The following is a 16,957-nucleotide window of genomic DNA, read 5'->3' as shown; positions in this document are numbered from 1 at the left end:
AAAAAAAAAAAAAAAGCAGTTATCCACATCTATATTTTAAGCCTACTCTGGAAGCAGGTATCTAACCATATTTTGTGTTTTTACAGCCGCCTGAATCGGAATAATCTGGCCGTCTTTCCTGAGCTGCTTTTCCTGGGAACGACAAAGCTTCACAGACTGTAAGTCATGCTGCTGTTTTTTTTTTTTCTTTTTCTCATGTCTGTCGCTCATTTGATTTCTACTGAACGTCAGTAGCGCAAAAACCTTTTTTGTTGTGACAAAGCTCAAAAGATTGCTAATGCTTTAAATGAGTTTGTGTATTCTTTGTGACATTGTGCTGGGGTTCTCGGTTGGATGAAGGTGTTAGGAGAGTGAGAAACTAAACTTGCATGGCACTGTCCGTAGCAGCCAGTTCAGTAGCTAATGGAGATTATCACCCCAACAGCTGCTGCCCGCTGGGAGAGAGGTGTGTGTTTTAGTCTGTGAGCGGAGAAAGTGAGAATGGCCGACAGAAGAAGGTCTAATCAGATATTTCAGAACTGGTTTTTCCTTTGGGTTACCTTTTCGCCACAACATCGTTTCAGTTGCACACATAAATTGCTCTGGTTTGCATTCAACCTGGCAAACCGCTGTTTGTTTTCGCTGAGCACCTTCTCCAGTCTGTCCCAGTCTTCTCCGTGAACCGAGTTTTGGATTCCCAGTACTGCTGGGCTGGGCCTGCAACGCTGCTGAAACTGTGGGAACCGACTTCCCGTCACGGTCATTTGCGGGTCCCGGGGAGTAATTATGGTTGCATATATTTATATGTGCGGCTGAATATATTTATCTAAAGCTATGCTGAAATGCTGAGCTGATTCACACAGTGTGTGAAAGTTGTTTATGTTCTGCGGCTGCTGCCGTGGTCGGCTGGGCTTGACCTGCTGTGTTTAAGGGTGTGTGTCTGCATGCGTGTCTGTGATTCTGCAAGTGTGTGTGCTTCTCAAGGCCAAGAGCTGGCACTTTGCTCAGCGTGTGGGCTGAGGTAAAAATACAACGCGGATAAATTGCGCTACTCAACATGTCACTTACAAGCATTTTTATGTTAGTTGTCTCGGCATCGATGATGTATAAATATTTAATTTCAGCTAAGATTCACAGACACAAAAAATGAAAGCAGCGCAGAAAAAAATTGAAGAACTAATCAAACTGGTGAGAAATGACATTTGCACACCATTCGGTGAAAGCTGAAGCACATTTTTATTGTCTAACAAAAAACTTCTTGTTTGCTGTTGTTTAGACTTTATAGTCTTCTTTTCACTTTTAGAAAACAAAAGAAGTCCCTGAGAACCTCTGAAATACAATCTTGTTGGGTTTCATATTGAGGGCTTAAGGTATGTGCTAGCTTGACTGGCTTTCAGTTTTGCAACAGTGCAGCTATAAATGAACACTTGCTGAACCTGCTATTATGAAAATGTTTTCATTTTTTGTGGCTTTGACATGTGTGTGTTTGTGAGTACGTACTGTATGGGTTTAACCTTTGCACAACTCGGTGGTTTGGCCTTCTGAGAGCTGAGTTGTAGTACGAATGAGGTCAGGTGTGATTTCTGTACATTTGTTTGCTTAGACAAACACGCGACTGAGATTGATTTGTGCCTGAATACGTGCAGGTATGGGATTTTGCTGTCAACTAAACTGAATAAAAAGAATTTCACATAATAAGACTGACTAAACGTGATGGATTAGTTTTCCAAAAATTCACAATCTGAATTTATATTGAATTATTTATTGAAATTGGGTTGCTCCTGTAAGTGAACTCCCACTGGTGTTACCTTTGAATTAAAGTGATTAAATTGTAGGTTAAAAATGTATTCTTAAAATCATTTAAGAATATATTTAGCTTACCTAGACATATCATTGTACTATATATTAAAAAAACCCTGAAAATCAGAGAATGCAATAATATATTTGTCCATATTTCAGTCTTGAGCAGCACATTTAAAAAGTTTTAAACTGAAGTACTTTGTTTTTGTTAATCTAACAAATCTGGGTTTCCTTGACAACTGATGTCTTGATGTCAGAAAAACATAATAAAACTATGGATGTTTTATTTGACGCGCCAACATAATGTTATATTAGATTCTTAACTTTTTAATACCATGTTGGACCACAATATTGAGACAACTGTAAGACAGAAACTTTAATTAGGACAAATGATCGGTTGCTGGCAGGAAAAAACAGAGTCAGCAGTGACCTGAACAATATTTGTTGGTGAGTTAAATGCCGTTAGCATTACTAATGTAGACCACTGGTGTATTTAGTTGCACTTAAACATTGCTAACGTAACATCCAAATACATATAAATTATTGATAAATTAACATAAATTAATAAATGTACCAGAGTCAGAAAGTGGTTTCAATAGCCTTGTACTAAAATGATTTATTAGGTGTTTAACCTATATCTTCAAATACCACAGATAGCCAAAGTCAGTGGGTTACATGATGGATGAAATAAAACCATCATTACTATGTCACAAGGGATACTGTGAAGTATCTACAAAACCTTTCTTGACTTAATATTGGCGGCCCCTTTGAAGTTGTTTGGCTTGGTGGCTTTTTAAAGTAAATTAAATGAAAATGAACAAATATGATCTGAAATTAAAATATTTTAAAACATGTCCTTGCTGATAGTATTGTTGCAAATTCCTCCAAACAGAAGAAAGAGCATCTAGAACGAGATCTGAATCCTCTTCATCATACCCCATTTCAAACACCTTTGTCCAGACCGCGCCGTCTACCGCCATCGTTAGATGCTCACATCGTCGTTCGCAGCACTCCAGGGCCCTGACTCCGTTACAAAGACTCATCTGCAGTCATATTGTTCTGGAAGTACCGAAATGTCCTCTGTGTTTCTGTCTGAATGTGACACAGAGATGGCCCTCCTGCTCCCTTCTCCATCTAGAGTCACGCAGCAGCAGCAGTGCTGAGGACCACAGCTGGGACTGTTTGCTCTGAGGGGAAAAGAAGAGAGCAATGAGACACTTTTAGTGGGAGATCAAACTGTGCCAGTTCATTAGAGGGACTCTGTAAAGTAAGATGGACCGGCAATAACTTCCAGCTCTGGACTTTAACCAAGAATTGTGCTAGCTCTAGAAACCTGTCGTATTAGGTTTAAGATCAGACAATACAAACTCTATATAGGGTAAGAGAAGGCAATTTTATTTATGTAGCACATATTCAGGACAAGGCAGTTTAAAATGCTTTGCAAACAGAACAACAAAACCAAAAGAAAGAGAGAAGGGTGAAAGTATAAAACTACATCTTGGTCCTCTATGTTTATTAAGAATAAGTAATCCATAATTTATAAACTAGTAGGGCTTTCTCTGGGTTCATGTTCTGATAAAAGTAGATGCTGGTTCTCTATGTTTGGTAAGATTAGTGAGGCATAAAACTAAATGTATAAAACTATTTAACCACAGATTTACAGAAAAATCTGTGGTTAAAACCAGGTAGATAAAAAAGCATAAGAGTACAATAAACTGCGTTTTGCAAAAAACCCAAAGGAAATAAATACAAAGAAAATCAATTATTTAATGAATCATTGTCGCTAACTTATCCATTTTACATTATGAAAGGATAACTTAATTTTGTTTTTAAAAATACAATGCTTATTATATGCTGTGATTTTATATTTTTCCTTATTTTCTTAAAATAGTTTTTATTATTATTATTATGTATTATTTGTCTAACCAAGCAGTGTATGTCCATGAAATGAAAAGACAAAAATTGGAAAACTGATTCTTGAAAACACTGCTTTGTGATTTTCTGTTGCTTTTCTGATTTAAATATGTTAATGGTGACTTTCAGTTAATATTTGTTGAAGAGTAACCAAGTCAATTTGTTGGAAATGGTTCTCCTACAAGAACTCATGTTGTTGTTTGAGCTGTTTTGTGACCTTTGGTTAATAATCCTGAGCAGGCAAGTGCAGCAGAGCAAGGAAAGTTTAACCTCAAGCTGACCTCATGACCCCGATGTTGGTTAACAGGTGTAAATTATTTTTGATTCAGACGCAAAATTATTACTTTAGCTTAACTAGCACATCTCTTTCCAACATTTTAAAGGTATTTAGGGATAAGACTGTAATAGAAACCATCAGTGAATAGTTGTTATTAGCAAATTCCCTGCAGTAGAAAATTGAACATTATTGGAAATTACATTTTCTGTCATTTCCAATGACATCTGTAATGAGTATGTTTGTTGTAAGGGACAGATTATATACAGTTAAATCATGGCTCACAACACAACTGAAAAATAAGCTGGAAAAATAAACCCTGACACTTTGATTAATAAAAGATAACCTGTTGAATTTGATAGATCTTTAATCTTTGTCTGACCAGCTTAATTGAAGGGAATGATTGGTAAGAGGAAACAAGAATAAGTCACAGCTTTCACATTGTAATGTATGGATATGAATGGTTATGAATTCAGAAATGTTGCATGTGTTCATATATGGGTAATATTTGTGTGTGCGGTGGAAGATTATGGTCACTTTTGGTTACCATACCGTTGCAATTGCTAGTTAGGTCTGGATTAATTACATTTTTGTTTATTCTGCCTTTACTGTGGTAATTTAAGAGTCTGAAGCAACATGAAGCATAAATTGGTTAAGTAGATTTTGTTCTTGGTATTTTATGTGAGAATTTCCTTCGAGAAGGAAAGGAAGGCAAACTTTTGGGGAAAAAATGTGTTAAAATGACTATTTTAAGTAGATGTGTTACAAGCAAAGATATTTGAGGTGTTACAAAGCTCTAATTTGAAGCAGTCACTTAGAGAAAAACAAAACTTTGAAGAACACTTCAGAATTGAGAAGTTTCTTTACAAGTTTCTGACCAAAAGAAACCAATTACAAGTGGGAATGAGTGAAGGAGAGAGAGGCGTCAACTCTAATGCGTTTCAGTGTAACATCCAAATGAACCACAGCACCTAAAGTTACTCAGCAGAACATTTCCCAGTACATAACACTCCCTCCATCATCTTGACATCTTCCCCACAGTGCACAGAACACATTTACATGCATAATTAAACTTTTTCATTGTTTGTGCTGTAGTGGTTTGGTGGTATACATCAACACGCTTTCATCTGCGTCTACATGCGTGTTTAATGTTTAAAAGGCCGTTTGGGTCTTAAATCCAGATTTTTTTTTGCTTTGTTTTTAAGAGTGTCCATTTCTGGAATTACAGTTTATTGGCTTCAGTAATCCATCACAAACACCTGATACCATTACATTAGTCACTGTAACCCAATAGTCAGTCATATAGCCTTTTGTATTTTTAATGTTGTGGCTGACTGGGACATTTTTATGGCAACTGAAGTATCATGATGGGAAAGTTGTTCATCCGTCTCCAGTCCACATAACCATGATATCACATTAACTATTTCCTTGTCAACTCAGGATTATGCCTGAACTCAAACACAGTTTTAATATGCTCCTCAATCTTTGCTGTATAACTGCTGAGTTTTATTGTTTTGTTTGAAGCAAGGATCCCACCACTTTGCACAATACGTTGAGTATTTTGTGGAGTATGATTTCGAAACTTGATGAATAGTTAGCACACCAGTTTGTTGAGAAGTAAACTTAAATTGTCTAGATGGATCGTTAACAGCAGCAAGTATACACCCAGTTTACCAAGAGTGAACTTCATTTTTGACCAGCTCTCCATCCCTTAAATCAAACTGAACGTGCTATTGCTGCCAGTAGATAACATCCTTCCTTTCGGGCGATAAAACATTCAGACCACCAAATCACTGTTTTGATAGAAGATCATAAAACACTTTTTTAAAGCTCTCAGTGTCTAACCTTGTGCTTGCAGAAGATTCAGCAGTCTGCTTCATGGCTTTGCAACATTATGCTACTTTCCATGTGCGCCAGTTGTGAGAACTTAGCTGAGGAATGCAGGAGAGGACAAGAAGTAAATTTCTAACCTCGTTCAGCTCATCAGAATTTTAGATACATGTTTGCATTTTATTCTTTTGTTCATTTCAATATGTTTTGTTGCAGAAAAAAAGAACATTTTATATGTTTGCTGTTCTGATAGACAATCTGCAACAAAGCAGAAAAGATGCTTCATGCATATCTGAACCTTTCATTTACTTTTTTGTTAGTGTTATCTTTATCAGCTTTTCATTTACAGTTACAAAACTATATAAAATTACAACAACAAAAAAAACAGCTTTCATTTACTTAATTTCTGCTTTCCAGTTTTTAATTGTCAAATTTCATTGTCATTTCATGTGGATAAATAATATCTTATCTTGTTTTGAGTTTTGTTTCATTTTTAAAGAAGGGATGTTGAAAAAATTGCAAAGAAAAGTTGTTTATGGTATTTGACACGTGAACTTAAGAAAGTATCCTACCACTTTTACTTATGAAGCGTAAACATTTTAAAAAGTTAATTGACACACATTACATCAGCATTAAATAAGAGTTTGAATGAATGAGTTAAAGTGCATTTTTAATGTGTGTTTGTTGATGTGTATATAGTACTCTCTAATCCTCTACTAAACGCTTTCCTGATGACGCTTTGCCACAAAGCACTGAGTCTTAACGTTGTACCTTTGTCTTCTGTGAAAGGTTAACCCCACTACACACACACACACACACACACACACACTTTCTCACAGAAACACTCGCATGCAGACTCTGCCAAGTACTACAGCCTGGGCACTGGTGTGACACGAAAGTGCAGGAAAACTTCAGAGGATGTGGGCCTTTCTATGGTGTCAATAGTTTGTTGGTTGCATAGAGAGGGGAGGAGGGAGAAAGGAAGAGAGAGGTCAAAGGTAGAGAGGATGAAATTTTCTCTGAGTAAATAATGTTTTTTAATTAAGATAGAGGTGCTCCAAGCGTTTTTGTTGCCACAGTGACGATGACCTCTGGGTTTGAGAGCGGTCAAAGGTGAAGAATGTTCCAGACGTGAGATCTAAGTAGGAGGTGATTTATACAAGCAAAGAACTGGGCTGTCGCCTCCCTCTTACCAACAAAAACTTGTGAAAAATTAAACCTTTGGTAAGAAAAAATTTAAAGTATGTTTGGATGAATTGTGTCCATGCAAAATGTTATGGCTTGCAGTTTTTATCAGTGAGATCATAAATAAATTTAAATGCAGTTTTCAGTAACAAAACTTTGACAAAGATTAACAGCAAAGAAGTCAATTATATTGTAAAATAAAAATTGTGACGTAATTAAGAGCTTATTGAGCACCTAGTGAGTAATGTATGAGCAAACATATTTCTAATAATTGCAATACTTGTTGTTCATATAGTTTAAAAACCTTTAATGTTTAAGGTACTTCTTTACTTCCTGTGCTTGACCTTGATTCTTAGGTTTGTTCCATTTGTAATAAAATTTATTCACACTTCCCATTTGCTTACTCTCACACAGAAAGTTGAGAGATCGTGCCTCTTGTACAAAGAGGCACGACCTGAATAATAAAAAAAAACAACAAATTAACCTTAAMAAAAAAAAAAAAAATACTAACAAGCTGACAAACTTTCTTTAATTTAATCAAAGTTTGGTGATAGAATTTATTAGCTCAAAGCTTTAAGATACAGTTTGGGATAGCTCACAACCAATGGCCATAAAATTTCATACATTTCCACCCCGTCTCTTTTTTTTTGCTTCACTTTAGATATTTTTTCTTTCTTCATTGAAGAAACAAGTATAGCCGCAGGCGCATTGCGTTACGATTCAGCAATGTTTTCTGCACCCCCTGGTTCCTGTTTCTAGCAGATATAAAAACTCACAAACATGCACTCTAATTAGAGAATGGCTCTTTAACACACACGCGCACACACACACACACACACACACGCACAGGTTTTTTTTCTAGTTCAAGAAATGTTTTCATTAGCACTCTTGGATCAGACACATTGTATTTAGTCAAAACAGTGGGAAAGGTAATTGTATGTTTCTTTCCTTGCTGTTTAACGTCTTGGTCTTCAAATATTTCCATGTCATCCTTGCGCAGATTATGAATTACCTTGAGGGTGAGCTAATAGTTACAACAGTTTCGAGGTGTTGGTGACTCACCGTCATATGAATCACATGACCTGAAACGCTCAAGGCGACTCATTCCTAAGAAGTGATTTGGTCATTCTCATCTGAACACAATGCCTGATTCACTCTCAAGTTATTTTAGTAAGAGTTTTCCAGCTCCGCTGATGTTGTTTAGGGAGCAACAGAACAACAAATTATTTTACACAGCAACAATGTAAAGGATGTGTGTACAGCTCTTTTTTGTGTGCTTTTTGTAGTCTTTACTGCTGTGTGCAGTTTTTTTTCTTTCGTTTTTTTGCTAAGCTGCATTACATCCTCAGCTTTAACTGTGCGCCATAAAACATGACGTGAGTTCTGGCCTGAACTCTGCTGGATTTAATAACTTTGGCTTGCTAAATTTAACTCAGTTTACCATGAGAGCACTGCACTAAGGTAACTTTATTAGAATAATGGAGAGTTTTGTTAAGATTGAATGTAGCATTAAATGTAAAAGCTAGAATTTGATGTACTGCTGAATAGAAAAATGATATACGAGAATGCCTATGATGTGTAAACTGTCTAATGTGCATTTACATTAGAAAATGTGTAGTTGGGCCCCTGTTGGAATGTCATTTGTCAACTCAAGAGTCAAAAGATGCTGTAAAGAAACTTGGTTCATTTATATAAAAAAACATATTTACCTGAAAAAGGTCACTTAGAGGTATTTTGGCTTTATAAATGAGCTTGATCTCTTATTTGATCAAATTCCATGGACCAAAATGAAAAACAGTTGCAGAGCAAATGTGAACTTACAGTATTATGATATAAAATGTCCTTATAATAACATACAATTAAATTATACTTCAGATTTGAGGATATTTGTGGATATTTAATTTATCTATGTATTTAATAGAAATGTTACCCCTCAAATGAAAACAAAACTCCTACGCTGGGTTTTAATTAAATGGGACAAGAAATGGAAGAAACAGTAAGAAGAAAAACAATGTTAAGAAATGGAAATACAAATTGGTGAGTAACTCCCAGTAGACAGAGTGAACGTCACAGCCTACAGACTTTAGAGCGGGATTAGAAGATCAAAATGAACAAATGGAGCCAAGTCTTCTTTCCTCAGTGACAACTTCCACAAGAAGATTGTTGTTACGAGCCCAAGAGTTTTGAGTTTGCAAATGACCAACCATGATTGTGTTGCCAGCTAATTGAGCAAATTTTATACAGGAAGCAGAGATGAAGAAAAGAGCTAAATTTGATGTCCAGAGTTTGTTTTGCAAAGAAAAATTTCATATTCATGTAATATGTAACTCAGCAGATGATGTTAAAACATGAAGCTGTCTATCTAAAGTTTGGCTGGACGCATGCGGCTTCATTAATCACCTGTCACCCAGGCTGTACGAGTGTCAGAGTTCAGAGCAGTGGGGCAAAGGGTCAGAGAGCGTCGGTGTCAACCGATGAGATATCCAGGATAATGGAGCTGCCAGCAGTGATGCTGCTGCTTTGCCTGTCGTGTCACACCGGGAGTGAAAGCTGCGCCTGGAATAACTTACAGCGAAGGAGGAGGGGTGTATACAGACAGAATGAATGAAGGGAATTTAAAGGAAAGATTAGAGACATATTTGCTCTCTTAAATGGTGTGGAAAAAAGTGCTGCGAGGAATTTACAGAGACGAAGAAAGAGGCGTCTTGGCCATTGTGAGATAGATGTGTGTGAAAAAGTGCACAGTCTAGAGGGGGATTGATGGACAAGCAAAGTAAAGAAAGGAGGGGGAACGAGGCAGAGAGTCATGGAAATGATAGGAGAAAGGTATGTCAGTCCTTAATGTCTATGGCAGGTAGCCTAAAGCATGGAGCCTGCGAGTCTGTTAGAGAAGTGCCCAGGTGTTTTATGTGTGAGAGTGTGAGTAACTTGAGTCTGGATTACTGGCAGAGGGTTACATACCAATCCAAAGCCAGGAAGAGCTTACCTGGAAGCAGGTAGTTACAGTGCGAAATACGTGAGAATCTGTGTGTCTGTGAGGTCTTCTGGATCGTCAAAGTATATCGTAACCTTATGTGTGATTAGGGGTCACCGTGTGTGGTAAAACCACCCAACTTTCCCGCTCTTCATCTCGGGTCTCCTTACTTTGCTTCTACTCAAATGTTTCTGTTTTGTATAAGTGACTTGGCCCGAAGTGAACTCTGGCTTTGCATCACTGAGAAGACACAAGACGGAGGAACCTTCCTTCCTAAAAGCAGAAATCTTCAGGGACTTTGCAGGTTGTGTATTGATAGATGAGCTCGCCTGGTCGATGAATTATGGGATAGATTACAGAGCAATCAGGACGATTCATCATGCGACGCTTCTCTTCTCACCCCAATCAAACAAGCAGCTACTCAGCAGTATTGACCCATACTTGCTGTGGGCAGTCATGACTTGATGAGTCAGTAACTTATCTTAACTTATTGTGAGACTTAAAGGAATGGCAATTTAAGTTCCAGTAAAACATAATAAACATTTAATATCTTACCTGAAGATGCTAAATCCTCTCCTGTCCTCTATTTAGGATAAATCTATACTGGAATCTAATAGCTGGTCTGAGAGGCAGGCGTACTCCTAGAACATTTTGTAAGATTTGGCCCGATAGGGGGCCATTACCAATCTAGAGGTGGTCCACCAAAGCCAAAAGCTGTTACAAAATATCAGAAGTCTGGTCTAGATCTGAGAAGACAAGTTTGGAAGTTCATGTTTTCTAGTAACTGAGTTGGCCTCACTCTTGTTGCAGCGCCTGGTTGTTCACCTGTGAAATTTCATAACTTTGTGCAGATCGCACACACCATCTTTGAGCAAAAATGAACGATTTGGAATTTGCTCTTGCAGAGCAGGTTCACCTGTACTGGCGTGTATATGATTCCTCTATGATGGCTCATTTTTGGAGAATACTGCACCAACGTACACATCAAGTGGTCAATGTGAACCGCTAAAAGCAAAACTATAGCTCTGCCTTAAGGGATAGGAAAGTAAATAAATATTGTTATCATTGAACACACCCTGTTAATGACGTTTCCTCTTTTCATTCATAAAAAATTTGTTGAGCTGGGACCTTTGGTTAGAAAGACAGCAAAGTTATGAAGTTTCCTAAATATATTTACACTGCTAGAGTAACTGTGATAGAAAGAAATGTCCGATGAAAAGCCAACATTTTACAGAATTTTTTACTTCACTTTATTTGTTTATCAAGTGACACAGAGAACACTTAATTTTTTTTCTTACATTTCTGTGGAAACACATTCTACCTCCTTTTCCTGCATAAATATTCATTGGCTTTACTAACAGTCCAATGGATGTTGCATAAATAGCTGCGACATTAATGAAATTGTACCATTTAATTGAAATTGAGGACACTGACAGAGTTATCGTTTGCGTCTACTTTAAAAATCCTGAACTATACCTATAATAAGCAAAGGAACGTAGCATTGAATTTATAAAATCATTGTCATATGACCGTATTCACCTGTCCACAGAGGTAATGAGACAGGAACAATTAAAAAAATCACAAGAAAAACCAAGTCTTTAGATAGCTTCACAAGTCAAATAAGAGAGGACGAGTTCAGTTTATGTCAATCACTCAGCAGACCTAACATGGCCGCCTTTCTTTGCCTCAGGAAACTCCCTTCTAACCCCCCACCCCCAGCCCCAGTGCTCCATCTTGGCTCGGTGTCAAGCTGCCTTGTCCAGTTGCACAATAACCTCTCTCTGAGGCAGGCAACTGCATCCCCTCTCTGGCTCCATTAGTGCCACTCTGCTGGCATAGTCTGCATTCTCCAGTGGGACCGTCATCGCTGGCCACTCCATTGGCACCCCTGTCACTCTGCAACAACCACAAAAGAAGAGCTCACTGCCCTCCCTCCATCGCCTCTCATGCTCACTTGGTCTTTTTTTTGTGCACCCCCCACCACCACCATTTTCTTCCTCTGCTTGTACGTGTCTCTCCCTCCTGCTATTATCTTCCTGTTCTCTTTACAGTACCTTCTCCTAATTCTTTTTCGTTGCCTACTCTCCCTCTTCAGCCCCCTCCCTGGCTCTCTGTCCTCAAAGTCCCACACATTGGTTTGGAGAGGCTTATGCAAGGCCCTCATCCATGGTAATGAAGCAGAAGAAACCAGAAGAGGAAACTGGGAGCTGACCAGTGATTGCTCCCAGAGATGTTGCTCACAAGTTTAGAGCCTCTCGCATTATTTCGTTAAAAGCCGAGTGTGTTTGAAGTGACCACGGCGACCCATGCTCATTAAAACACACTATGTTTGCAGAATGTGAGGACTGGGGCCAGAAACAAACCCACAACAAAGCCAGTCCCTTTGAAATAGTTAAAAACATATAATATTTTTTTTTTTTTTTTTTTTAAAGTGAAGAGAATTGTTCAGTACATCTTTTGCTTTGAGGTGCAATACATACAATAGTGGTCATAACCATCAACCTCGTTCACATGTTTGTCATGTTGCAACCACAAATTACAATGTAAATTATTGGGACTTTATGTGATAGTCCAGCTCAAAGTAGTGTAAAAACAAATAACAATGATGCTGCGTTTTTTTTCATATAATGTGTGTAATTTATTCAACCACTTGAGACGATACTTTGCAAAACCATGTTTGGCTGCAGTTACAAAGTAGGTTTGTACTTGCACCTTCCCATCAACTGTGTTCATTTTCCATGTCCCTCCTGAAGAAAATCATCACCAACGCCTGATGATGCCACAACCTTGTGTCACAACGTAGCTTCCATCCTTAAAAAATGTTTAGACGTTTTCTAAAAAGTTACAATTTTAACTTCTATGATTTGAGCGGCGTCCCTAGTGTGGCTCACAGCAAACTTCGGGCAGGATCGCTACTATTTTCATTAGCTGGGATGTTATTCTTGAACATAAATCTGGTTTAAACTTCTCCACAAACTTGTTTCTTGATCTTCATCATTCTCTCACTGAATCCAGCAAAAAAAAAAAAAAAATTTTAACGCACTTTTATTTTTCAAACATTCCGCTGCACATCGTCCCTCCATCTCAGGTTGAGAGTTGCTTGGTTTTTCCTCTTACAAGGGGTTACTCTTAAAAAAACAACAAAAACAATGTTGGAACATCTCTAGTTTGATTATTATCATCTCTCATTATATCATTATCCATCTTTTTATCTTGCTTACACTGTAGTTTCCCATATTTTTCACAGTACATCATTAATCTGTGATTGGAAGACATGGACTATAAGTAAAACTGACCCACCGTTTGTTCATTAATCTTTTTTAACACATCTCTGAGGTATTTCTTCTTCCACAATCATACGCTACTTTCTAGATGGATCTATCGCACTTTAAAATACTTTAAAGTTTGAACTTAATGTGAACACGCTGAGGTGGTGGAGACTCTTTTCCAAGGGGCAGTAAATGAATCAACAATTATGTGCGAATCAGACAGAAAGGATAAGTGAAAGTTCAGCGCTGTGGCTGTGTATAGCTCAGGGCTGGTGATGGATCAGCAGGTTTGTAATCACAGGTTGTTACCCGACCTGTGTGTGTGTCCCTGCGTGAGCTTGCTGGTCTGTGTGTGCGTGTGCGGGTGTGTGTGTGTGTGTGTGTGTGTGTGTGTGCGTGTGTGTGTGTGTGTGTGTGTGTGTGTGTGTGTGTGTGTGTGTGTGTCTAATGACAGGTTCCAACCCCAATGTGTCATTATCCAATTACAGTTTTCTCTCATCTCTACGGCAACACCGTGCTCCCCGTAATTGGACGGCTGCTCAAGAGAGCCCTGACCTCTCAGCAAGTGTCAGGCAAAGGGAAACACACACCGATACACACACATGCGCACACACACACACACCCACGCAGGATGCCGGGAAGGTTGGGTAATCCAGGATAAAACAGATACTATCTGAAGGAGTGATCAGATAAACTATGCAAAGACAAGTTTGGACTTCATATTACATATTCCTCTTAGCACTTTCTCTCTTTTCTTCATCAGTTTCTCTAGTTTTGCTGTCAATCTTTTTCTTGCCATGTGATTGTGATGCGTCTAAATGGGCTTTAATGGGCCAAGTCAAAGCAGGGATTTTGCGGTCTGTGGTTCTTCTTGAAGCTCTTTTCTCTTCTGTCTCTTCACATTTCCATGAAAACAAAACACAGTGGATTTCCCCTCCTGGCCCTCCTAAATATTTCACATGGTTAGCAGGCTTCCCACCCTGTCTCCTCCTTGTTTGTATAAGCGAGCACATAGATTGCAAAACTCTATGGGGTTAAATTTGATGCCAAGACAAAGACAGATTCTTATCGTTTGGGGAAATTCAATTATTGACTATTGGCACAGTTTTAAACACAAGTGGGGGGGACTTGAAGGAGATTATTAGGGTGGAACAAGAGAGTGACTGTGTGCTGGCAGGTTTCCCCTCCCATTTTCTTGCATCAGACGTTCATCGTTAGACATCAGAGTGACCTGAATTATGAATGCCGATTGGAAGAGAAGTTTTAATTCATGGAGGAAGATCTAAAAGCCGTATTGGGGAAGATTCAAGCTCTTCTTTCAGCTGGGCACAGAGTTTTTCTGGAACGGTGAAATTCAACCGTCTGAAACGCTTTGAGAGTAACTTTTGTGTCAGTGCATTTTCCCTGTTACATCATTTGATATTCTTCCTCATTATCTCCACATTTCTGGCCAATAAAGCAGCTGAGAAACTGATAACATTAAATTTTGAGAACGTTGTGAAATGTTCTTCATCCTGTGTTTCACTTTTATCGTCTTGCTCACTCCAGCAGAAGCAGCCAGATGAGTTCACTGTTTAGTGATTTTTGCAAATTTCTGCACAGTGGGATATTGTGTGCGCTGATCCTGGGATATTTTTCTGCTCGGTTTTGAGAAGACGTAACGATTAGTTTATCATTTTGGGAGGCACCGCCAGTAATGTGTCGCTACAAACGGAGAACAGCTGCAATGAAACACATGAGTAAAGTAATGTACATACAGAGAGGCCACAAGGGCCTGATGTTATGATGTCAGCCCGTTTTACAGCTGCCATAATTACAAACAAGACTCTGGGGAGGTGGGATGCTGTTAGCATAGGTGTGTTTAGAGCACACAAGACTTTCTGCCAGAGATGATGCCTGAAGGTCCTGCAAGGTAATTGGTGTTTTCCTAGACGTCTCATCAGCTGACTGCACTGTCTGTCCTTTCTGAGTTGTACTATGAGAGATTTGTGTTTCTTTGTAGTTAGGTTTACTTAAATAACACCTTTTACCAAACAAATGTAACCCCAAGGCACTTCATGAGTCAGCAGGTCCATTTTATAGGCAGTTAATAGAATATAGTTTGGTCCAAATTTAAATCAAATCCATTTAATCGCAGATCAACCAAATACATACAGTCAATTTCAATCCAAAACTGTAGTTAGATAAGGTTGATCATAAAACCAAATGGTAAAATGTTAATCTAACCAAGCCCCGCCTACTGCACCGGCTTATAGACTTTGCACAGAGTGCACCGAGTTATTGGCTCCTTCAGGGGCCGCATCCAGGAAAGAGACATAAAAACCTTGAAGTACTGGATCAGGAGTACTTTCTATGGATGAGAAAAACAGAGAGGACACACAATGAAAATATGTAATGACCCCAGTAAGTCGAGGGAAAAGACACAACTGAAAACAGAATAGTTCAACCAGGTACACTCTCTGTTGGAAAGAGAGAAAAGTAAAACCTCAAACAAAGATAAAATACTGCAGTTTGTTCATTATGGTGTTTACGATGAATTAAAACACTCCTCTAACACAGGAATCCATACTTAATGACAAATGTCCAATAAATATTTAACCGCCACCATTTAAAACGGTCATGTATTATTTGTCACTTTTCCCACTTCACAATAATTAAACATGGAGTTACACTCCTCTTATTAGTTTATTCATTGGAATGCAGTCACTCAATTAGAATATGTGTTCCGATCAAGCTCATTTTTCAGATTAAACATCTTTTGAAAGTAACCTATAAACAGGTATTGAAAATACCTTTTCATTAAGCCAGCCAGCTTTTTGGAAACAACTTAGGAAAATACTGATAATTTGTGATGTTTAATTTTCCAAAGGTTTGCTTAACGTTGTTTAGAACACAATTCATATTCATCTATACTCATAAATTACTGAACACCATCGCGTTAATTAATGTTCCTTCAAAGCCCTTTTCATTTTACAAACTGGACGTAATGTTTTAAATCAGCCTATTTTGTTTTTTATTAAATGTGAGGCTAAATAATGAAAAAGTTTTAATTTTATGAACCAAAAAGAAGTTAAACAAATGACATGTACATAAAAATGTAAAAAGTAGGACTCAGGTGGGTGATCAATTGAACCTAAACACATTATTTTACCCCTTTTTTTAAACTGACTGTAGGATTAAAGCTGAAAAGTCTGCAGAAACTAAGAAAAAGCCATTTAATGAAGAAGAATATCATTAATCTTTTCAATTCAATTATATTTAATTATAGAAATGACGCATGGACCTTCTATAACATAGAAGATCCATCACAACGTTTTCATGTTGCCCTTCATTTCTTTCAACTTTATTTTTTGACTCAAGCATATAAATGGGTTAGACATAAAACATCACGAAGACGTATGTAAAACTCAAGACATCTAGATTAAATGCAAGATTCAATCAGCACAGTGGAGTTTCTAAGATTTGGCATTAAATTAGAGGATCATTGCAGATTACTTGAGACCAGTATATGAGCAGCAGCAGCAGCTATCATTCAGCACCTGGAAAATGGAAAACGGAGGAAAAAAACAAAAAAAAGTAAGGTGATGAGATGGAAGGTAAGGAAACGAGGATGGGAAAGGAAAGGGTTATTACCCACAACAAATCACAGCCTGGCAACCTGCATGTTCTGACAAAACCTCAGAGTGATGATCTGACACTATATCTGTGTGTGTGTGTGTGTGTGTGTGTGTG

The 16,957-nt window shown here is 38.0% G+C and overlaps 1 protein-coding gene across 15 annotated transcripts in view; it reads left to right on the top strand.

Moving 5' to 3' along the window:
* Positions 1 to 16,957, top strand: part of slit2 (slit homolog 2 (Drosophila)) — a 105,122-nt gene that overhangs the window by 14,486 nt on the left and 73,679 nt on the right. For all 15 annotated transcript variants that reach the window (XM_017306453.1, XM_008413038.2, XM_017306452.1 and 12 more), the window contains exon 4: positions 87 to 158. In XM_017306453.1, the coding sequence (XP_017161942.1) occupies positions 87 to 158 (72 nt within the window). The remainder of the gene's footprint in view (positions 1 to 86; positions 159 to 16,957) is intronic.

This window comes from Poecilia reticulata, linkage group LG1 (genome assembly GCF_000633615.1).
Source record: "Poecilia reticulata strain Guanapo linkage group LG1, Guppy_female_1.0+MT, whole genome shotgun sequence".
Classification (NCBI taxonomy): domain Eukaryota; kingdom Metazoa; phylum Chordata; class Actinopteri; order Cyprinodontiformes; family Poeciliidae; genus Poecilia; species Poecilia reticulata.
This window is presented reverse-complemented; position numbering and strand designations above follow the sequence as displayed.